Raw genomic sequence first — 24,963 nt, forward strand, 5'->3', positions numbered from 1 at the left:
AACCAGCGAGATCAAAGCCTTGCACGGGAATGAAGGCAACAAACACGAACTTTTCTCGCCGATCCTGCTCTAGGAAGAGTCTCTCAGAGTACAGCAGCGAGGGGAAACAGTGCCAATGAGCACTGCAGGCAGGGCTGCAAAGCCAGCCCCTGGATCCAGCTTCCCCTGCGGTGCAAAGGCGGCATCTGGATCCAGCTCTCCCCATTCCCCCGTTGCAGGGACAACTCTGGATCCAGTTGTACACTCACAGGCTCCCCCCCCCCCCTGCAAGGATAACTCTGGCTCCAGCTGTACACACACACACACACCGTTGCAAGGACAACTCTGGATCCAATTGCACACTCCCCCCACCCCCCTCCCCGCACTGCAAAGCCAGCGCCGGGGTAATTGTGGATCCAGCCCCCGCCTTCCCCGGTATCACACAGCCAGGTGCGCGTTCAGGAGGAACTCGAATCTCCGCTTCTCTCTCTCCACTTTTCTGATCCGGTTGCCCTTTAAGCGGAGCCGATCTGGTGCGAGCGAGTAGGGAATCCCTCTCGGGCCGCGTCATCCTAACCAAGGAAACCCGGGCTGGCGTCGGATAACGCAAATGACCATCTTTGGCAACGTGCGCCAATGGAACAGACTAAAGGCCGCCAGTGAGTGGGGGGAAGGGGCGGGCTCTGCCAGTAACAAATCGGGCGCGCGGGGCCCCGGGCTGCTCCCCCGCCGCACGGGGGATTGTGCCGTCCCGCCCTGCGGGGCTCTGAGATTGGTTTGCAGGCGGCGGGCTGGGTTTGGCCAAATCGGATTAAGCGGGCGGGGTGAATTTCCCCCTCCCCCTGCCAGGTGGGAGGCTCCCCCTTGCAAAGTGGGGTTTGGCGAGCTGGGAGTTTGACGTGTGTGACTCCACATGGTACAGCTCTCAGAGGAGGGGATGGATAATAAGAGTGTGGAGTTGAACTAATGCCATTGCACTGACTCATCCAGGGAGAGCAAAGGAGCTCAGAGAACGAGATACCAGAGAGACTCACAGACAGACAGACAGACAGAAAGGGGGGCAGGCGACCCGGGGGGAGAAGAGAGAGACTCACGCGGGCAGAGGCTGGCAGGCAGCAAGTGTACAGATCGATAATTAAGGGAGTTTAAAAAAAATCAAGAGGCTAAAATCCTGGACTGAGTCACCCAGTTCAGTTAGAGCAGGGAACTGGCACTTTTATAAAGGACTTAATTAAATAGGAGGCAAAGAGCCTCTTGACTGAAAACTACAGAGCCAGAGGAGCGTTGAAACCAGAACAAATATTCACAGGAAGTCTGAAGAAGGGCAATAGACACACGCGTTTTGAGTGTGTGTGGTTAGGTCTTTTTTCCCTCCCCTTTCTCTTCTTCAGAGCAAATGTTACAGATTTTAAGACAGCAAGAGACTTTAAAACAAAGAGAGACGTCTCATTTACACTTTTTTTGCGGCACATTTTAAATCCACATTTTTTTTTCCTGAGTGCACCAAAGACCTCTGGGATTAGAGAGAGTGGCTCTATTTTGTGAGGTGGGAAATATTATTTTCCCCCAGTCTTGAGTGGCGGAAAAAGTTGAGGAAAGGGCTTTATTTTTAACTCTTTATTTAAACAAACAAACAACCCCCAGATCTTTACGGAGTGCAGTTGGAAGGCTGAAAATAAAAATCAGGCGAGAGAGGCGGAGAAATAGAGCGTGTGTGTGTGTGTGAAGGAAAATACATTGTGTTCCTCTCCGGCTTCTACCTCGGATCATGTACCACGACTATCCCGGGAACTTTGATACCTCCTCCAGGGGCAGCAGCGGCTCTCCAGGCCACCCAGAGACTTACTCCAGCGGCACAGCACAACAGGTAGGGGCGGTCACAGGCACCTTGCCATGCAACTGACATGATCAAAGCTTCTCTCCCCCCCCCCCCTTCAGTGCATCTTTATTTTTGATCATCTGAGCACCCTCTGCTGTGGGACCCAAGGACAGTAGGTAACACAATTCTGTCTTCCACTTTGTACACCAAGAGCTTTACTTTGAGACCAGGTCTCCGCTTCAGACAGGATTAAATAATGTAGTGTGGCTGTGTATAACATCTCTGTGTCTGTAATATCCTTGTTATATTGTGCTTTTGTGGGCCATTTTCCTCTAAGATGCTTCAAAAGAAATCTGCTTAACCAAATAGTAAAATTCACTTGCCACACCCAGTCCACTTTCTGAGCGCCTTTATCAAACCTCTGCCTAGTTGGAGATTAGGGAAATAATAGGTGCTGCCTATCCTTTGGCGCTCCAAATCCATTTCGAGTCCACGCCTTAAAAGGAGGGGGGAAAGCAACTTTTGTCTTTGCAAGAGTTTGGGCGGTTTTGTGTGAGCGTAAATCATGAGGAATCTAATCTACGGATTTACGGGACGCCAGGTCAGGAGAGAAAGGCAACGTTTAATCGCCAGTGCAGCTAAGTGTTCAGTGTGTGAGTGTTTAAGTGTTGCTTTATATTTCCTCTTGAAGTTACCGTCTCCAGGATCCAGTTGCTGTCAGGGGGGCAGCGGGGTCTGTGCTGAAAACACACACCCTGGTGCTGCCGCCGCCGCGACATTAGTGGGTCAGTCACTCATCGTGGGTTCTGCTGTCCTCTGCTGGAGTTAATTTGGGCTGAAAGAAGCAACGTGTGTGTGTGTGAGAGAGAGAGGGAGACTGTAACGCATATACTTTCGTTTTATGCCAGTTTGGGGATTGGAGGCTGTGTGTGTGGATTCCTGGTGGATTTCCTAGTGGGAGTAATTACAAAAAAAAAGAGAGCGTATTAAAATGACTTTCACCCAATTTGTCTCTGTGTATGGAAGTGTGTATGTGTTTATATATAAATACATGCAGTATGTTGTGCGTATACTGTCTGACTGCTGCTCTGCACCTTATGTGCATCTTTGAGTGTATGCAATGAATTTGCATTACTTCTTATAGGAAATGTTTCACAGTGCTAAAAATATCAGCTCTTACTCTGCTTTCCACTAACATAGTGTTCTTTTCTATACTTATCCCATGTGCTAGCTGAGCATACCTACAGACATGGCAGATGTCATCAAACAGGCACTGACCACTTGGAAGTCAGAATCCCTGACTTTTATTTATCCTTGGAAAGTGAAGGGAATGCAGTGTAACCTGAAATACTGCCAGCTCTGTAGGAATTCTACTAAACATTTAACCCAAGTGAAATGGTGCTAGTTACTACCGTTTATTTCAAAATGCCACCTATTATCAGTGACATTTCAGAATCTCTATGGGAGACAGGACACCAGGAAATAGGGTCTGATCCTGACATCCCTAGGCAGCTTGCCCGAATAAAAAGTGCAGAGGTGGATCTGTGATCTTTACACAAGAGTATCACACCTTAATCTCATCAGTCTGCTTTCAGATTGCTCCCAAAGCCTGTAGATAAGAGATGAATTTCTAAGTAGACCAATAGTTTTAAGACAAAGGTGGGAATGCTCCTCTGCTTCACAAACTTTCCTAGAAAAGAGGACTTTCTGTTTTCTGCTCAGATAACTCAGATTGTATCACTGAACACAAACCTGGTATTTAGCTCCAATTCCTATAGGTAGGTAAATACAATCCAGAGGCTAAGACTCATTATTATTATTATTATTACTACTATTATTTGTAAATAAAAATTTGGAAAGAACATTACATGGTCTTTGGGACACAGTTCTATTTGGGGCTTTTCACCTACCTCACTGAAGTAGTTTTCCCGTTTTTTAGTGTAAAAAGCACTGAAAGGAAGAAAGAATGGTTTTTAAAAAAAATCCATCCACCCATAGGGAGAGGATAATCATTGGCTAAGCAGAAAACAAGTGTTGGCTAATTCACAGCCTGGTGTAATATGTACATAGATTTTGCAATTAATAATAGTATGGAAATCTTACTTTATTTGGTACCTTTCAGCAATAATAGTTTACAGTTGCTTTTCATGCCAAGGAATCCTCAAGGTAACTTACTAAATAATAATAATAATAAAAAAAAATCTATGAAGCTCTCTCCTGTCTTGTTTTAGTTAAAAGCTCTTCCCTCCCCCACCATCTTCTCCCAAGTAGACAAGCTGTTTTGTGAGCTGAACCAAAACAGCATTACTTCCTTGACATCTATATGCTATTACCCTAATAGGTCCTGTGATACTCAGTCTCAAGGTCCTTTATTGCAAGGGAGTTAAAATATATGGAATCTTTTTAAGTAGACTTTATTTGATTTGGAAGGTGTTTAAAGAATTTCAGTAGAGCGCGCCCACTCCCCCTTTTTTAATAGTGTCTGTCTGTGAGGATGGAATGTGTTTTTGTATCGGCCAGGCTTTCTACGTACCTAGGGAGTGATATTTTTGCTCTCTTCTGGTATTCAGACATTCCTCAGCTTGCTGATTGCGGCTTGTTGGTATTTACTGTTCAGTTTTCCTGTTCTCTTGACCCTCAGGATGCAAGCTCTTACAGAGCTCATGGGATCTAGTTACATTTTTGAGATAACTTTTCTTGTTGTAAGCTTCTGGTCTCCCATAATATTGGAACTAGAAGAATGGAAGATATTTCCTGTTGAAGTTGCGTGACTACATGAACCTGAAGGCTGGTCGTTTTTTTTGTTTGTTTGTTTTTTATAAAGGGGCCTTTTCCCTTTTAGTTTTCCTAGGAAAACACTTCAGAAAGGCTTATGTGCCTGCATAAACTAAATCCATGGCTTCTGTGGAAAGCATTACGCAATCGGGCCGGTTACACAAACCTATGTTATTTCATAACTTGTTTACATCAGCTGGCCTTCTCTCTCACTCTCTTCTTTCTCTCTCCCTTTTTTCCCCCCACCAGGGTTGCTTCATCTCCCCTTCTCCCCCCAGTTATTATTATTTCTTGCATAATTTGTGTAAATTAACTGGAAGCGTGGGAGACGCATCAAGAAGTCATAGGATCATTTTTTTAAAATCGCCCTATATTAAACTTTGCCAACAGTACCAGCCTGTGACATTCCTCACATCAAAGAACTTTTACCAGAAATGACTCAAAAGTTTCCCAGCTCGCTCCAAATATACCTCGTTGGTGCCCTCTGTAGGATAATCCCAGTAGGAATGCTTCCAGGGATTGTAGTTTGGAATCAGATGATTTACTCATTTTCAGTAAATGTGAGGAGGAGGGAGGAGAGAAGGGGGTTGAGAAATTGAACATGCTTGGATAGCTTGGCGCTCTTGGTTTGTTTTTGTTTTGTATCTTTCAAATTCAATACACACAGTAGATCAAGTGAATTTTGCAGAGGCTGTGACACATTGATTGGCTGTGTAGAATGTGTGAGTTAATGAAGTCTAAATAAAATGAGCTGGTTTTATTTTTTTCCCCTTGTTGTTTTTCTTTCAAACGGAGAGAGAGAGAGTGTGTGTGTGTTTGATATGGATGCCAGAATATAGTTTCTAAGGTTACTATCTTATTAGGTCTTAGATCAGGAAATTGGCTTAATAAGTACATAAGTGTTTTCTTTAAAAATCTGGGGCACGTCTCAAGAAGCTTGTGTGTCTTCTTTCCCCTTGATCCTTGCAGATTTTGTAGATTAGGATCAAACAGAAGCCTCACCTCTGTTTTAGGAATTGGTCGGTTCCACTGATTCTGTACTATGGAAATCAGGAGTTTTATTACCACATAAAATACACAACTTGCAAAGTTTTCTTTTGAATCTTTCTTCTTCAGAAGCAAGGAAGGCTGCATCAGTCACGTTTCAGTGGAAATCGTCTTTCTGAGCCAAAACTTTGATGCCTTTTAATTGTTCTATCCTTACAGTGCAGCGCTGTGATGTTTTTTAATGTTATGTAAAATATTCAATACCTAATAACAAACTTGCCTTGTGGTGAACGTAGAATTTAATGAGGATAATATATTTGCTCTTTCAGACTGGAAGATTTCCTCCTACGTATTATCCCACTGCAGTGTCTGACATGCAAGGAAACTACTTGCATGAGAAAAGCTTGCAATATTGAGCCATTTATTTGTTATAGGATCATTTGGGTTGGAGGGGATCAACCTTTCTTGGGTTCATGGGCAGCAGTGACTCACTTGGAGCAGCACGGAAGCTCCCCATGAAGATGAGGAAGGGAAAGTGCAGTCCCATCAGCCTGAAATATCACACTGTTGCTGGTATATATACGGGTCTTTGTGACCCACTGCTCTAGCCCATCCCTTTGCATTTTGTGGCAAGATTTAATTCATTATCTTTGGAATGTCCCTGGGAGATGAAGCTTGGGAGGCCATTACCCAGTCCCATGTTTTAGATTATAATGGGAACAGACCTCAGCCCTTTTGGAAGCAATGGGAAAGCTAGAGGCGCGTTTGTCTTTTACCAGGGAATGTGATGGTATCTTGATCTGCACGTTGCTTGGGGCTGTGCTAGGGCGATGGCTCTGCAGTGTTGCAGTGGTTGTACGTTCCAGAGCGGGGTGTGGAGATCTAAAGTGTGCAGCATTACCATTTTACTATTGCTAAACATTGTATATAGTGCCATGAATCTCCATGGCACTTCAGAAACATAGACACCAAAGGACTTGCAATCTAAATAAAACATAAAACAACCAATCAGGAGAGGGTGGGTGTGGGGATTACTGCTGAGGAGATGAATGCAGGAGGCTATAAAGTGGGATTTGAAGGAAGGGGGGGCTAAGGGAGGAGGGACTTGGTGGATGAGGGTTGGGAGAGTGTTCCAGGAATAAGGGCCAGCATGATGGAAGGTACAAAGCTGATTGTGGGGAAAGGAGAAATAGAGGTGGGAAGAACAGTAAAAGGACTACGGGGAATGAGCTGAGATACAGGTGAGGGCAAGATTATGCAGGCCTGCTAGGTGAGGGGAACAAATTGGCACCCAATGAACTTCAAAAGGAGGTGGAGCAGGTCAGAACCTGCCATTGAAAACTATGGTATCACAGTGGATTAGACCTGGAAGCATATTGGGAGCCTCATAGGTAACCACTGTGGCGTTCCAGTGGCAAAGGGCTTGGGGCCTACTAGCATTTTTGTAAGGGAAAGTGAATGGTAGTGCAGTGTCTGAATTGTAAAGCAGGTGAGTTGATCGAGATGGGCAGGAGAGAGTTGCCACCATGGGGATCATGGCCCCTTGAGCACCAAGCAGAATGTGGAAATGACCACGGTTACATAGTAGGTAATTGTGCATTCGATTTAGAGACCTAACATGAGTCATAGTGGAGCGTCTTTTAAGACAGTCTTGTGATAAGTGACACATCCTGTAATTAGTTAGATGGCAAAAGGAGAATAATAACGGAGGATTTTTACTGACACCTTTCAGAGTTGCCTGTCTCAGCAGAAATTTTCTGAAGCCATTTTAAGGGATTAGGAAGGAGGCTAGAGCAAAGGAGGACACGAGTCCCGGCGGAAACTAGAGGCGTTTCCTTCTGCCTCTAAGCCTGTCATAGACAATTTTGTCTGGGCACAAAGGCTAATATCCTAGGTTTACAGTTGGAATGTCCAAGGCTTTAGCACAATCCAGGGATGCAGTTAAAGCTCCATCTACAAGACAGAACCCTGCCTTAACCCTGTATAGATGCTTTTATCTTGTTACTGGCCCCCTGAGCTGGTTGCCTTTGCCACTGTTACCACTGCCAGGAATAGGTGTGTTGAGAAGAACTCATTCCATGTGATAGCAGGGTCCTAGATCAAATGGAAGACGTGATTGCAAATCTAAGGGCAGTGACCTTTCCGTTGACATAGGGCCTGATCTTCATCTCTTAATGGATTGGGAGAAGTTAGTATCTGACCCTTCATCCAGATAATTTGGTGATTATTATAATTTTTATGACCTGTCAGATGTGAACTCCTTCCTGGTTATGAGGAGTTGAAGGTCAGGATGTATGTCACTGCAAGGGTCATTATCCTTAGGTTTGCAATAAACTCTCCTGAATGATAATTTTTCATATCTATAGTACTTTCCATACAGGGCTGTCAACACATTTTGCAATGGTTAATTTGGCCTCACAACACACAGGTGAAGACGGTAAGAATAATTATTCCCCTCTTTAAAGAGAGGGGGAACTGTAGCAGGGAAAGGCAAAGATCACACAGGAAATCAGTAGCAGAGTTTGAAGTGGAACCCAGATCTCCTGACTCTCACAGCTGTTCTTTAACCGCTACACTAGCTCATGCTCCCTCTTTATGACCTTAATGTAATTTTTCCTCTATCTCATCCCAGCACTAGTTACACTATATAATGTGGAGACATGAAGACATCCTGTCCTGTAGTACAAGCATAGCTTACCTTGTTGGAGAACAGGGAGAGAGAGGAGTGGCACGTAAAGCTATTTTCAGCAAACTCCTTTATAGGAGCCATGAAGAGGCAATATAGAAGGACCTACGGTTCTGGTGGGGCTTTTGCTGAAAGTTTGATATCAGGGGACAGGTTCATTCTTACATTCCCTCCCTTAACCGATTCACTCATTTCTTCTCCTAACTTTCCTCCTTAGTTTGGGGCTGTCTGATGCTTTAAATTGGAATTTTTCTGTGTTTCAGGTGGTTCTTTTGGGCTCAATTCTGGTTGCATTGAAGTCATCAGGAATTTGGGCCAATGTTACACACACAGAGTCCAATGGCTAAAGTTCTGGTCCTGTAAAAATCTGGAAAATTATTTTTATAGACCTTGATTTAGGAAAACACTTAAGCACATGCTTAACTTCAAGATCATCCTTAATGCTTAAGTACTCTCTTGAATCGGGGTCATGGTGGTGGTGATTTCCCATTCCTCCAGTTTTCTGGCTCCTGTGATGTCATTTAATTGACCTAAGGATGTGCATTTGCACAGGATCATTTCAAGGGCCACAAACTGTTGTTGGCTGATAGTTCTCACCTCTGGTCCTAAAAGTCTATTGTCACTTCTGTATTCAAAATTCAGAATGTTGGTGGTGCAAGACATGTCTTTAAAACCTAATCTAACCTTTGAGTGTCTCCTGAAAGGATCTCTTTCTAGACAAAAGCATTCTTTCTCTCATGCTTCCCCCTCCTGGACACATCATTGTTTTCCTAGTTGTTTAGTGCCAGCATATTATCCAGGTGGATTTACTTAAGTCTGACTGAAACCAGGTGTACAAGTTTTATGGAGGAGATCATTACCTACTGTCTTGGTTTTACTGCTGCCTTGTTTTGTCTAGACAATGCCAAGAGCTGCAAGGAACTTGTCCAGTCTGAATCCTGAAACACATTTTATAGGCTGCATTTAAAATATGTAAACATGCACATAACTGTCCCAGAGCTGGGCATTTCACATTATACCCTAGAACCTGTTTGTGGTGAGCATGGTTCCACATAATGAACCCTGAATTGTTGTGTTGTCTCTCTCTGTTATCACTGCAATTCTCTATACAAACCTTTCATTCATAGAGCCATATCCTTTGGCCAAAGCTCCCATGTTATAGGGGCAGAACAGATCCCCCGTAAAAAGATTCCAGTGAACTACGTGCTGGTGTTTATGGCTGAAATTTCTCTTCCTTTTTTCTGGATTGATGGGGAAGTATTTTTCTAGAAACTCCTCAATTCCCCTTTTAGACTTGGCCATGACTTGCTGTGTGGGGTGAATGTTCTATATAACATGCTTTGCACTGTTTGCAGGGAGGGCAAGTGTATTATGGGAAAGAGAGGAGTTTCTTTGGCAGGAGTGGGACTGGAGGGGAGAGGGAAGGAGTTGCTTTGGGATTGGGGGCGGGGAAGAAGAGGTTGCTTGGCAGTGAGTCTCATTCAGGAGTGAAGTAAAACCAAACTGCACCAGAGCGGAATGGCATCAAGAGGTACAAATAATCATTGTGACAAGCGAAAAGGCCCTTCACTTCACACATCAGAACAACATAGATCCTTCAACATGATAGGCTCCCACTGTGAGGCTTTTAGTTTTTGTTCAAGTACCAGAAGGTGCACAGGGTGTGTGCTGTCTGTGCAGGTGCTCTCCGTCCCATCCACTCCTCAGGAACAAGTGCAAACACAGACTATTCTGCATGGAAGCTAAATGGCATGTATGGGGCAAGTGCCAGATGCTGAAGCCTGTTCTGCTGGTTGCCACACCAGCCTGTCTGCTTGTGGAAGGGCGTACCTTTCCATGCCATCTGTATATCGATGGGTCACTGAGTCCATCTGCTTCAGGTGTTTATGTCCTAATTCTGGTACCTGCTTAGATTCTCCCAGTGAATCTCCTTCTCCACTTGTTTCTGCTTAGACATCAATATTGTGCATGTACTGATCTCTCTCTCTCCCTTTTTTTTGTCTCCTTCTAGAAATTCCGGATAGATATGCCAGGATCAGGCAGTGCTTTTATCCCTACCATTAATGCCATAACAACCAGCCAAGACCTGCAGTGGATGGTCCAGCCCACAGTGATCACCTCCATGTCGAGTCCCTACTCTCGCTCACATCCCTACAGCCATCCTCTGCCCAACTTGTCTTCAGTTGGTGGACATACAGCCCTTCAGAGACCTGGTGTCATTAAAACTATTGGGACCACAGTGGGCAGGAGGAGAAGAGATGAGCAGGTAACCATAGTGGATAGAATGCCTCATCCTAACTTGCAAGCTAAGCAGTTTTGGGTATAGCTGGTGTTTGGGTATAGCTGCAAGACAACCTTAGGTGCTGCAAGTAATAGGGCTGGTGATTCAGTTGGTAGTGCTCTTGGTCTGAAACTGACTGATACCCATCCCAGCTTGGTATTGTGTTGCTGGAAGGGCTTTCTTTTGGGTGATGCCTAAAAACCAAGGCCCTGACAACTTGGGGCTTTACAAGGATCCCATGGCACCTTTTGCAAGAGTAAGAGGGTTTTAATCCCTCTATGGCCGACTTAATTCTATTTGGTTGATTATTTTGTCTCCCTAAAATTCCCCCCTCGTTGCATTTTTCAATGAGTTCAGTATGCCTGAACGCTGCTTAGCATCCTCTGTGTGTGTGTGTGTGTGTGTGTGTGTGTGAGATGGGGAGATAGGTGGCTTTCAGTCACGTTTCCACTTCCTCCGTCCTAGGAGTACCAGTTAGAGCAGCCCTGTGGTTACAGTGACCCTTAAGGACTATTCAATCAGCTCCAGAGCACAGCACACTCTGATCACTCTCCTTTCCACCCTGCCATCCAGGGCTGGCCCTTACTTTATAAAGGCCTTTCAGGTCCCTCAGAATATCACACGAAAGGAGGCAATTTTATTGCTGTGAGATCATTACAAGTTGTAATTCAGCCAAGCTCCCTCAAAGGCTTCCTCAAGTCTGGGCCGATCTGTGGCTTCACATCAAAACCAGGTGAAACTCTGTAGTCTAGACTGGGTTTCTGTTTGAGTTTATTTGGCTGGGGCCTCAAACAGAAGAAAATCTCGGAACCGCTGAGTTTTACACAATCTGCTTAAGAAAATACCCGGGGATTGGAGGAGGGAGGGCTGACCCTGCTGGAGTGCCACGCCATCCCTTCTCCTCTGGGCCAATTCCTTCCCTTTCCAGTGCGCTCCCCGGCTAGCTGGTCCCGCTCTGATTCCAGTGTTGTGTGCTGGCATGAGCATGAAACTAACCAGAACTGGGATGTGGGAGGCTTTTACTGCACAAATATATGCTTATTAAAAAGAGCCGCCTGCATAGTGGGTGGCTGGAGATCTAAGTCTATTTCCTAGTGGGTAGGTGTCCCCTTCGCAAACCCAACAATATCCAATCCCTTGGTGGCAGTCTGAGCAAGGACTGAATGATCTTGTAAACTGAGCTCGTTTTGCCCAGGGCTTTGCTGCTCAGAGGGACATTAATATGGCTGTTGTGGGCAAGCTTGGACTTCCACTGTCCACACTGTACCTGTTATGTGGGTTAATAGTGGACTCCAGCCGCCAGGGCGGTCAAACCGGTGCCTTCCATTAGTGCAAAATTCACTTCTAAAGAAACTAGAAATAATCTGGATCACCCTGTGTGACTCTGAAACCACAGTTGTGCAGGCCTTTGCAGAGAAATGCAATGAGACACTGCACCTGGCCAGCAGATTAGATGGGTATTGCACAAGGTCTGTTTTTAATAAAACACTAAGCCTTGCTTTTACTTCCACATCATCCATTTTGATTTTCAGTCTGACTATTGTAGCCTGTCTGTTTTTTTGAGATCTCAAAGGCAGACAAGGGGTTAACATTGCTCATAGTGAATGAAAATCCCCTTGGTGCAGAGGGCTAACACAGTTCCATTTTTAAGCCCTATTTTTATAAGGGTGTGTTTGCTCAAGAAGAGCCCGATCCTCTGTTCAGAGTAAAGCGGTGCATAGGTTTTGTGCTGGCCCCCTGCACAAGGGTGGATTCCCCTCGCTTTCACTGGGTCCTATGCTCTGTTGTCTAAAGTGGAGTAAAGCTGGCACTGGAACTAGAGGAATAATTAGCAACAAATAATTTGTATGGCAAACGTTGCCTCTGTGTTCACAAATTGGCCGTGAAGAGATCCCAATATCCTCCAATTTGATTGTTGTTTGACTTTATTTCCTGAAGAATGCCGGCCAGTAATTCCTGGCCTGTGGCTTGTTTGTGAGCGATTCATTGTGGGTCCTTCCGATTCAAGCTGTGCTGATTAGACGTATGCTGTGTTCAGTATCTGATGAGCTGAATGGGACTCCTAGGATCAGATTTCTGATGTGGGGGCTCATGAATCAAATTCAGAATTCATTTTCTGAGACTATTCTATAATATTTGCTGAAAATAGGCTGTTTTGGTGACTGTTTCTGCTGGCAAACCCATCTACTAGCCTATTCATGCAGAATTAATACGAAAGGGGTACAAACAATGAAGAACTGGACTCCTTTAAAAACACCAAGGACTGTTCCTCTTTTTAGGCCCCCAGTTAATGTTACACATATGCAAATATTCTGTGCCAGATTAGGGCCTGAGTTGTCACCAGTCGTGGTTGTTCATGGGACTTGTTAAAGTGGCAACCTGAGTCAGATCATTAAACAGAATTGAAGTTACTGGCAAGAAAATTTTGGTCTGAAACCTGTTTTAGTGGGACTTGTGCTGCTAAATCCCATTGGTGCTTTTGAGAATCCCATCCATAGGCCCCAGGTCAGCTAACAATTTAAGCATGTGCTTTAGGGCTCTGCTGAGCAGGGGCCATATAAACTGTATATATTGTATGCACACACATACATGCCCATTTTATACACAATAAAAATTCATGTATGTGCAATCAAAATAAAAATCACAGAAATGTATAAAGTTAATAAAAGAGCAAAAGCACAATGGGATCGGGGGCAGGGGGCAAATACACAGATTAAAATGAACGTACTGAAACGGGAATGATTGCAACAAAATATATAAATAAATAAAACCCCAGAATGAAGTTAGGCAGAGTAAAAAACCATAAACAAGAACAGATAATGAAAGCGATGACTAGCTTGTTCACAGCCCTAAGGTATTAAAACTGAAAGCTTTTTTTTTTTTAATTGAACAAAATGCTTTCATTATTTGTTTGCAGTTTATTTTTTTGCATTAGATCATCTTGGACCTTAACACCACATTAGTCTGTTTCAGTTTTGTTTCTAATCAGTTGGACTAATCCTTACTGGTTTAAAATTGCAGAGCATGTCTGAAGTCAGTGGAGCTGTGTCGATGCACACCAGCTGAGGATCTGGCCCAGTGTCACTCTTTGCTTCTCATGTTCTAGTTGTGAACCCTGCATGGGAGTGATAAAATCCAAACAAAAATCTAGTTTGCATTGGAATTTAAAAACGGTGGGCCGGATCATCAGTTGTTGTAAGTCTAGGTAGCCACATGGGGTTCATTCAGTGTGCTGGTTTACATCAGCTGAGGAGCTGGCCTGGTATCTATAGCGATGGAAGCATTTCTGTTACTGTGAGATTTTGCAAACGTTGTTCCAAAACCTAGACTTTTGAGCCTGACGTGACTGGACACTGCTGGTCATCTGCTGCCCTTGAGTACTCCGGATTTACAACAGTGTCACTCCATGGGCTTCTGAGAGAACATAATCTGCCCTGTGGGTCTTTTTATGTTGCTGGATGGTTGCCTGCGGATACAGGAAGTACAGTGTGTTATCTTGGCTAGTGCTTGGAAATCTGGGGCCAGATCCTCAGCTGGTGTAGATTAGCTTAGCTCCGCTCCATCGACTTCAATAATGCTACTTTGATTTGCACCCACTGAGGATCTGGTCCCTGACCTTCAGGTTAATGACTGTGCTTGTGTGGAAAGAAGCAGATATTTTGTTTCAAGAAAGAGGCGCTTACAACATTTTGCTCTGGTTTTGCTTTATGTGCCACCCATTGTCTGCTTGGCCTTGGCTGCAGATTCACTGTCCTCTTGCACAGTCCTGTCGCGCCCCTCTCTACTTCGACCCTCTTCATTATGGAGCCAATCCTAGGAGAGATGCTGAGCACCTTTGTCTTCCAGCAACCTCCATGGGAGTTGAGAGTGCGCAGCACCTTGCAGAATCAGGCCCTTTTTGCTCTGTGGTGAACTATTGTTCACAAAACGCAAGGAAGGATTTGCTCAGATCTTGTGGTTTGGTTTTGAGCTTTTTTGGTATGTGCCTACAGCTGTCACCTGAGGAAGAGGAGAAGCGAAGGATCCGAAGAGAGAGGAACAAGCTGGCAGCTGCTAAGTGCCGTAACAGGCGTCGAGAGCTAACAGAGAAACTCCAGGCGGTATGTACTCTGCACACATCTCTCCGCTTCTGGTTCTATACCCCTCAGATCACTCTAAACTATGCCTCTCCTCCTGCTGGTGGGTGACACAAATATACTACAAAGTATGTAGCACATGCCCTTTCAGTGGCTGGTTCAAGTCAGGCTCAAAAATCACTAGCTGATAGCAGTAGGAAGCAGTGAAGTTGTTCCTTTAGCTCATGTGGTAGTTATGTGCTCTGATGCTCAATATCCTGGGTTCAAAGCCTACTGACAACCTATGTGGGGAGTATTACACTTGCACCCATGTGCCCCTCCCCGCACAACTCTCTTGTTGTTTGCCCAAGTTATAAGCATATATAGTTGTTTCACTGTCACACCCTCCAAACCCCACCTCTTTTCAGTGCTTGATTGTCAGTATAGATTTTCCCTTTACATAATATGATTTGTTTGTGTTAATTCATGCTGAAGTAATTGAATAGGTTAAACCAATCACATTTCCCCTAGTGCAACTCCCTGTATACTCGGATAGATCTTTCTACAGGTCCCCTGGAAAGGTAGGATGGTCCAGTGTTGTAAAATGGGATAACAGCTCTACCCTGCCTCAGAGGGGTGTTATGAGAATAAAAACATTAAAGATGGTGAGGTGTTCAGATACAATAATAATGAGGGCCATACAAGTGCCTAAGATACTTTGGTTTTCATATGAGGACCAATACATCACTTGTTCTGCCCCAGAATCTAGTTGCCTACTGCAGTGATTAGGAGCCAGCTGGAATTTCCACGAGGGTCTCTTCACTTCACAGGGTTATTGGTGCCTAGCTGGGATAGCACCTAAAGGGGACAGCTGGCTGGGGATGAGCATGGACCCAGGAATGGAAACTCAGTCCAGTGGAACCCCTTTAGATTAGGCTGAATGCCCAAGGCAGTTTTGAGTGTTTGAAACGTGCCAGGTGAAGTGGCTGTAAGTTTTCCTTAACATGCAATGTCGTTCATAACTTGTACTGCTGCACCCTGGACGCCATGCGTCATTGTTTGTGATTTCCCCTAATACCCATTCATTGCTGGTCCTTTCTGCAGTGGAGCACCCCAGCAGTCTCTGAGGTCCCAGGGGGACATTTTTTGTTTGACTGGCTCTGAAGGAGTGTGTTTGGTACTGCCTAAGTGGTAGATCCCAAAGGGTTGCCATGTTTCTTACTGCTCGTAGATGGTCTCTGAGAGGGCTATGCAGCATATCTGCTCAGCTTCTCTCTGTGCTTAGCACATTCTGATAAGGCTCTGACTTTGTCCACCGCTCTCTCCCCTAGCGTAGGCTGTCATATTTATTTATTTCTCCTCGGTCTGCAGGAAACGGAGGAGCTGGAGGAAGAGAAATCAGTGCTGCAGAAAGAGATTGCTGAACTCCAGAAAGAGAAGGATAAGCTGGAGTTCATGCTGGTGGCTCATGGCCCTGTGTGCAAAATCAGCCCCGAGGAGCGTCGCACCCCACCATCTCACAGCCTCCAGACGGTCCGGACTGGAGTGAGTGGAGCAGTAGTGGTGAAGCAGGAGCCGGTGGAAGAAGAGATCCCATCCTCCTCTTTGGGCCTCGACAAAGCTCAGAGGTCTGTCATTAAGCCCATCAGCATTGCAGGGGGGTTTTATGGGGAGGAGCCACTCAACACTCCCATTGTGGTGACCTCGACACCTGCCATCACTCCTGGCACCTCCAACCTGGTCTTCACGTACCCCAGCGTGCTGGATCAGGAGTCTCCTCTCTCCCCTTCGGAGTCATGCTCCAAAGCTCACCGGAGAAGTAGCAGCAGTGGTGACCAGTCCTCAGATTCCTTGAACTCTCCAACCCTGTTGGCCTTGTAACCCCCACCCCGTGTCCCTCATTTGCCAGTGTGTTACATTCCCACCCAGGACTGTGGGGGTGGGGGGAACCTCCTCCACAGGATTAAAGACTGGCACAAGGGTGTTCAAGCACAAGGGCAGCAAGAGCAAGAAAAGGGGAAATGTGGCTCCAGGAGCCTCCTTGAGCAGGAAGAACAAGAAGAAATGTAAACTCCATGGAAGCAGAAATGGTGATGGTGGAAATGACACGCCCAGTACATCTGGAGAGGGGAATCTCCCCTCTGGAGAAGCTGCCTATGTAAACCTCTTTGTGTGTTTTAATGGACTTGGGAAACACGCTTGGCCAGGACTGGAGGCGAGCTGCAGAAAATCACTAGTCACCCCTTTCCTTTGTGAACTGATCTGATTAGTTACATTCTGTGCTTAGTTCATTCTGGTTGGTTGATCTCTCTCTCTGTCTCTCTCACTGATACCATGACATTTCATCTAGTCGATATCCACTCTAAAGGCTTGTTATGATCTTTGTTTGCTGATGATGATGGCGGGAGGAGCTGTGGGAAATTCTTGCTGTTGTCAAGGTGGGGAGCATTGGGAGGAGTCACAAATGCTTGGTCACAGGGGTAGCACTTGTAAGTCAATAGCCCATGAGCTCAGTGGCAAGGGTGCCATGAACTGAGGGGAAGATTTGTTTGGAGGAGTTGGAGGATGTGAGATGGATATTTTGTCCCCCTCTCCCCATGCTGCAAAGGCCAGGTTAGCAAAATGCCTAGTAATGGGACCCAGAGTGATGCCCCGGTAGCTGATAGGATACCAGAGTCTGTTTCCACTAGCTGGTGTCTTTGGCAGCATTTCTCCTGTAATTAGTGTTTTTCAAATCTGCTGGTGGATCCTTTGTTTCCTTCACCCTGGCTACCTGCCATCTTGGGTGCAATGCATCCTGCTCCTCCTCTCAGTGTGCCTGACTCAGATGCTGATTCCACTCAATGCAGTTTGCATCTCTGTTGTCTTTCCTTGTCTGTGTCACTGTGCCTTGATTCCTGGCCCCTGTTGTATTTTGATACTTGCTGGATTGGGGGATTTTTAATTTTGGTGTTCAAGACAAGCAGAGCCTCTGCCCCTAACAGTGGGTTCTCTGTCTTCTCCTACACAGGGTCTCAGCTGACAGTGCAGAATGCACACAATGGGCATGGCCATTTAAAATTAATGTTCACTACTGAAAATGATATGTTTAACCTCAACTCCTCTGGAGCCAAGTCCAACTCCTACTGCAGGTCAATGGCAGTTAGAAACCTTGCTCAGGTGCATTGTAGGTTTTTCCAAGATCGAGTGCATGGGGGTTGGATCAGGCTCCTGTTGTAGTAGCTGAGAGCTCCTTTCAGTGCTTTCAAAGAGAATCTCCATTCGTTTAAGTCCGTTGAAGCTGCTGTGTCAGCATATCTAATTGTGTGGGGTATAATCTTCTTTGGTTTATCAACCGAAATCTGGGTATGTTCTGAATTAGGCTAGACTATGGAGAAATCTTTGGGGCAGTGTTCTATTTTAGGGCCCAATCCTGTGAGATGATGAGCACCCTCGGATCCTACGGCCTCTATTGGGATTTAACGGTACTCAGCACCTCAGAGGATTGGGCTTTTATGTACCAATCATGGATTCTAACAAACCCTCACTGTTGCTTAGTTGCTTGTATCGGGTTTAAAGGGATACTGTCTGAATGTAGGTTTTCTTTCAAACCAAACCAAACCCACACGGACAAAACTTGCCAGGAACAGAAATGTTTTAGTGAATTGTTCACGAAACTGAAATTCATTGATCCTGTTCTTTCTTAATTGTTGGAACATTCCCTACTTTATGCTCGTGCCAGAGACCCAAACGTGAAACTAACCAGTTAGTTTAATTGTCCTTAGTTGAAGTGCAAAACTTAACTGATTAATAGAAATAAAGGTAAATGATTTTAAACATTTTTCAATAAGTTGCCCAGCGAAGATTGTTTTTAATATTTTTTTTAGCTAAAAAGTGTCACTTCAAGATAAACTGTGGCTTCTGTCCTTTTTCCCCCTCAGTTTACCAGATGCTCATTTTGGCTGATCTAAATCACAAATCTAGGGTCACTCAGTAAAATGTCTCCTGTGTTTCATTTCCACTCATGCAGGGCAGAAGATAATATTAACAAGCAGTGACTCCTAAAAGCATGTAATTTCTCCCTGGGCCAGTTGACCTGATCCACTGTTCTGCAGGAACCTCCCTAGAATTAATTCATGATTAGCATACCCATTAAGAACTGAGTAGGTACCTGTTTACCCAGATTTCTGAGGATTACAAAACTGGTAGCGTGCGAACAAAAGGCTCTTCTAAAGTCTCCTTAGTACCAAACTGAATTTGTGGTGTCTTGAAAAATAACTTGTCCCTTCTTCTAATGTAACTTCAGGTGAAGCTCACCATTCTATCAGCTATCTATTTGATTTGGGATCAGACAGTCCTTTTCATTACTGTGGAAGGGTGGTGAGAAATCTGTCCAAGAGTGGAAGACGTGGCCAGCTTTTGTGGGTAATTGGGGTAGCAAAATAGAATATTTCTGAAAGAAATTTTCAAGTGTCCTTTCCGCTACCTATAAACCCCTCTTTTGCCAGCCAACAAGAGTTAGTCCCAGAAATGAGAAATTATTTTTTCACATCTGGTCTATCTGGATGGCTCAAGTATTTCCCCCCCTCCAGATATCAGATCCTCTTCTGCTTAATTGGGCAAGTTTGAGCCTAAACTTATTGGGCCTTCCTCTGCAGCATGGGGCACAGGTCACTTGCAGGTTTAAACAAGTTTAAATGGTGAATTCTCTGTAACTTGAAGTCTTTAAACCGTGATTTGAGACTTCAGTAACTCAGCCAGAGGTTAGGGGTCTATTACAGGTGAGATTCTGTGGCCTGAAATGAGGAGGTCAGACTAGATGATCATGATGGTCCCTTCTGACCTGTCTCTGTCTCTCCTCCAAGCCATGGAACCCAACTCCTCATCTCTGTGACATGGGCATAGATCCAAGGGAGAACCAGGCTCCTCTTTAAGCCTAATTCATTGAGATGTTACCCAAAGGAGCCCAAGGCCTGGTCTACACTGGGGGAGAAGGGGGGAATCGACCTAAGATACGCAACTTCAGCTACGAGAATAGCGTAGCTGAAGTTGACGCATCTTAGGTTGACTTACCTTGCATTCTCACAGCGTGGGGTCTACTGCTGCCGCTCCCCCATCAACTCTGCTTCCACCTCTCGCCGCGGTGGAGTACAAGAGTCGACAGCAGAGCGATCGGGGATCGATTTATCATGTCTACACTAGACACGATAAATCGATCCCTGATAGATTGATCACTACCCGCCTATCCGGCAGGTAGTGTAGACGTACCTCCAACCTCCTCGCTGGTGCTCACCTTCCTCCTGCCCTCACTGTTCCCCTTGTTTTGATCTTTCAGTGGGCACTTCAGAGCTGAGCCTGAGGCAGCGGCATCCCTGCTGAGTGGTGACCCCTTAGGCAGTGTGTTTGTGACCATCAGAAGTAGAGGAACCCTTTTCTAATAACTGAAAATACCTTGGACAACTTGTCAGTTGTGACAGACAGTTTTTATAGCTGTGTATCTTATAAATTCAAACAAACAAACAAACAAAAAGCAAGAGGGGAAAACCCAGAAGCTCTGCAGCCTTTTCCACCTGCTTGCTTTGCCCCCGAAACCCTTCAGGGAATCCCAGATTAAGAACCTCTGTTAGGCCACAGGGCTTGTGCATTCCATTTGAGTGGAATGGTAGGTAGCCTTAGCTTTGCTTACTCTCTTGCAAATCAGACACAGCATGACCTCTCTGCTGCTGTGAGCTGGCTCTGGATTCATCTTTTACCAGTGTCCGTTTCACCTGTCCTCTTTCAGATAGTGACATGCTGCACCATTTTGCAACCAGGAATCTCCATCACACCTATGTCGTGGTGATTCCTAAATGTGGAATGTCTTCAAATGTTCTGTTTGTGGTTGGGGACATACTGCAACTCAGCTCTGATCCAAAGACTATGTAAATCCCTGGACATCTTTCCCTTGACTTCAACAGGCTTTGGATCAGTCCTCTAGTGTTTGGCCCCAGCTCAGTAAAGCACCTGAGCACACGTTTAGAGTAAATCACTCCTGAACTGGAGGAGCAACAGCAGCTAAATCAAAGGAAACATTCTTTCAACCTCCATGTGCTTTTCTCATGCTGATTTCACCCCCATTTACCACCCCTCCCAGTTCTGGCATGGCCCCTATCTATTCCTTTCTCTTTGGTGAGGGGGCTGACTAGTCTGAAAACTGAGGAGTGGTAGGCCAGGGACCAACCTGCTGGGGGTCAATAGGTTTTTTTGTTTGTTTGTTTTAATATTATTTAAATGATCTATTAAGTTCATTTGAACCCTTAATTTTGCTGCTTTCTGTATGTATGATCTACCTGGCCTTCATCCTAAAAAAGCCTAATATCTCATTATTTATTGGCAGGCACACATTTTGTGTCTGCTCCAACAGATCTGCCCACCATTAATTTAACATCCTCCCAACTCATGTTCCTGTTTTGGTTTGGTTTTTTCCAACTCTAAAGCAGAATTCTGAAATGTCTTAAAATAATAATTTCCACGACCATTACAAGATCATTCTCATCAGAATGGCCAGATCAAACATTTTAAGAAAGGAGGGAACAATTTACATTTTATTTCTTATTTATTTATCATGTTTACATCTCTTTTTCTGTTCCAGACCTGGATATAATAATGAGAGCATTAAAAATACTTCAATTGTCTGGTTTTGCTGGTTAATAATGCTTTTTTCTTTACTTAAAAAGGAAAAAAAAAGATTCCTGAATTTATTTTTTTCTTGTCTGTATAAAATGTATAAAGAGATATTTGTTTCTAAAGATGCATTATCACTCCTTTGTGAACAATAGCTGGGGCTGGGGACAAATCTGAGTACAAAATAATAAAATCCTGTCCTGTTCTACTTAAATTGTTCTCCTCCCACACTGTATGATTAAAGGGTTACTCCACTTTCTTGTTTGTGGTTACTTGATATTAAAAATGTGTAGAAAATAGGTATCTGATTGTTTTAGCTCAATGAGAGGATAAAATGTGTATATATTTAGATATACTGTGTAGTTCAAAGTAACATCAGTAAGGGATAGTGCATCTTTAGTAGAGCGATAAGTTACTAGTGTCAACTGAAGTCTACTTTAAGATCCTTGAAGAAAACAGCCTGATTCTGATTCCATTTGCATGTGTATAAATCAGGAGTAACTCCTCTGAAAAGGGAATAAGTGGAGTTATGCTCATGTAAAACTGGTGTGAGAGAAATTGGAATCAGGCCCCAAAGATTCATATAAATCTATGGAGATCTGTGTATGTTTGGGGCACCATTATCTCCCCCCCCACCCCCCTCAAAAATTTAGATAATGATTTTTTTTTCTTTTTGTCTGGGGTGAAATAATTCCTATCAAGAAGGTTCTTAAAGGTGACTGCTAAATGGGGACCCTTTGCTCATTTTGATCTTTGTATAGTTCTTGCGATCATGGAAAATCTTGGCTCTGAAGCAATCTCTCTGGTGTTGTCTCTTTTCTGTTCTTGTTATTTTACTGTAATACAGGCCTACAGTATTTGCACTAAAACAAAAAGCTTGTTAGAGAAAGCTTGCTGCTATGAAAGAAAGAACATATTAAAACAGTTTTGCTTTTACAATTTTAACTGAGTAGCATTTTGTAGAATAAAATCAATTTAGATTGGAAAAGAAGAATGAAGTTTCTTTTTTTTCCCCCCACCCTCTTCTTTTCATCCTCTTTTCTTTTCCTTCCATTCCTTCATGGTTTATTCCTCCTCTCCCTCGGTGCTCAGTTGTAATGATTGCCTGTGTTGTTGACTATGCTGCTGGGAGTTATGACACTTGTAAATCCTGTTTTAATGACGTTGTGGACACCTTTTGTATAACGAGAGCTAACTGGCGTTCTTCTTTCTGTTAATTGAAGTAATTAAAAGGCTGTCTTTGCCGTGAACAATTAAAAGCGTGCATGTTCCTTCAATCCAAACAAATGGCTACTGATGCCTGTCTGTAAAGCATTTCAGGGCTTCTTTCAACAAAGGGGATGTAATCCAGACAGCTGTTCAGCATGTTACAGACAATGGTAAATGGGGCAGACACTAACGGAATGAACCACGTGGGCTAAAAAGCAAATATTGCATTAATCCCTTTCTCTTGCCTTCAAAAAGAAGGGGATGTAACTAGAAAATGCAAGATGTGATGACTTGCTTTCCCATCTTTCAGACAGAAGGACTCAAAGCTTCCACTGTTACAACCTGGGGGCTAAAGTCTGTTCCTGGGTACCTAGCTAGTCTGTGGAAGCAGCCTGCATTTACGTGGGGAGTTATACAGGGATAACTTCACCCATCTATGAAAAGCAGCTGCCTCTGGGGTGGAAGGTGGCATCTGTTTACCCGCACACAGCAACACTATGCTACAGTTTAGGACAGGAACTAAAGGATCCTGTATCCAGTTGAAAATACAGGAGCAATTTTTGTTAGCTAATACATAATTAGCCATGTTGGCTTTGGCCCCAACTCCTACAAAGCAGCTCTATTCCTACAGCATCACTGGATGTTTTATGAGTATGTGCAGTTAGTACTTTGGTTTTGCATCTCCTTTGAAAGACAGGCACCACCCCTTCTTCCATGAAGGAAGCTGTGTTCCTTGCCACACTGTGGAAATGAGTGTTAGGGAAGGATATGCTGATGTGCCGGAATGGCTTACATTAATAACATGGTATGACAAGCCTTCTGAAGTTTAGGGGAATGCTCAGGGCACTTTGTGTAACCGTGAGCCACCAGGCCCTGAGAATATGCCTGTATGAGTGAACTCAATGGCCAGTGATCTACATCACAATTACAACTGACACGAAGCAAACACAGAAGTTGAGGAGCAAACAGGCCATGGAGACTGAACTATCTTAGTGTTTGCCCCTGTTGGGCAGGGATAGTGTGATTGGTGAAGGACTCTGAGCACGTACATGCGATTGCCTTGCTTCAGCTGCTCCGTCTCTGTTCTCAAGGTGCACAGAGGTCTCCAAAGCATCAGACTGGTACTTTTCACCAGCATTAAATTCACCTTACCAAACAAAACAAAAAAATCAGCCATCAGAAGGCCATATTATTCCCATTCTCCTTAGAAACAGAGCACACCGTGAGCCCCTGTTTGGTAACACGGTGCTATACCAGAAGAGTTAGGCTTGCTGTTCTGTAAAAGCTGGTTACAAACCTATGCCTCTCACTCTACTTTCTCCCAGCATGCACTGGCTAGAGTGGCCTTTTCCCATCATTAGCCCACAGCTAGTGGAATGTCCGCAGTTACTATAATTTGGTTCTAAAGGATGAAATTACACAGCAGAGCAAAGTCTTCCAGTAACCTTCCTTTCTGTGGTAGGCTAAGTCCAACCACATTTACATAGGAATCTTGGTTTCTGTAGTTCTTTTTTTAAACCCTTCACTTCATGTGGGAGAAGATTTTTCCTCTGTTATATAGGTTCATGGAGCTTACTATGGAACCACGGGACTTTGTGTTACCACAAAGCACATGTTATCCTGGAAGTCAGGAATGCCAGAAGCAGCTGTTGCCTTGGTCATTTTACAGGGACAGACTAACAGAAAGTTCTGACCTATTAACTCTTGTCTAGTAGGATCACTTTGACTTACTGGCCTCCCCACTGGGCGCAACAATTAGGGGAAGCCACCACTTTCATTTTGTCTGGTCTCCTATCATAAGAGAGAGCAGGTTCGCCTCTTTGAACTAGGGCCATATCACAGTCATTGCTAGCATGCAAGAAAGCACCTCCTTTCCCAACAGCCAGTATACAATAGTGTAGCCAGTTCTTAGGAACCCAGAGGTCCCTTTTCTTAACTCTAAGGCACAGTTATCTTGCACTGTCGGCTGAGGTTTGACACCCATGGGACTTTACCTTGAGCAATGCTTTGGTGCTTGGAACGAGGCTGTAGCCTAAAGGGACAATGTGGCTATACTACACTGGAGATGGCAGCTTTGACAGCAGCAGCTCTTTGATTTTATCGCTCTAGGAGCAGATGGGGAGGCAAATACATTGCAATCATTGGAAAGTACGAGCTCCATGCTATACTTTGAGAATGCTAAGTGGCACGTAGAGTTGGGGGAGGATGTCATCCAGCATGCTGTTTTGCAGTGATGTTTCCACTGCCACATGCGAAGGATGTGACATGTGACATGAGTGTTGCATCAAATACACTGAAATGGAACAACTGACGCATTTTTGACGTTAACATCTTCTGGTCCTGCTCCTATTGAACTCAATGGCCCAATTCCAATTAGTTTTCATGTCAGCAGTAGCAAGCCCTTTGACTTTAATTGTGACAGTCAAATTGATTACCAAGTCCCCACGTCTCTATGTACGGTGACTCAATTGTTGGCCTCATTCAGCAACATACTTTGGCCTCCTTCAGTATTAGGGAGCAGGCTAGCTGG

General features: G+C 44.5%; 1 protein-coding gene across 2 annotated transcripts; it reads left to right on the forward strand.

The window, feature by feature from the left end:
* Positions 1 to 892: 892 nt before the first annotated feature.
* Positions 893 to 22,483, forward strand: FOSL2 (FOS like 2, AP-1 transcription factor subunit). Of its 2 annotated transcripts, none has more exons than XM_084624859.1 (4): positions 893 to 1,846; positions 10,258 to 10,512; positions 14,520 to 14,627; positions 15,954 to 22,483. In XM_084624859.1, the coding sequence occupies exons 1-4, from the start codon at positions 1,748 to 1,750 to the stop codon at positions 16,461 to 16,463; spliced, it is 972 nt and encodes a 323-aa protein (XP_084480985.1). In that variant the 5' UTR covers positions 893 to 1,747; the 3' UTR covers positions 16,464 to 22,483. The 2 variants fall into 2 exon arrangements, with proteins under 2 accessions (XP_084480985.1, XP_084480986.1); XM_084624860.1 differs by lacking the exon at positions 893 to 1,846 and adding an exon at positions 2,331 to 2,451.
* Positions 22,484 to 24,963: the final 2,480 nt, after the last annotated feature.

This window comes from Lepidochelys olivacea (assembly GCF_965140295.1).
Source record: "Lepidochelys olivacea isolate rLepOli2 genome assembly, chromosome: 3".
Taxonomy (NCBI): domain Eukaryota; kingdom Metazoa; phylum Chordata; order Testudines; family Cheloniidae; genus Lepidochelys; species Lepidochelys olivacea.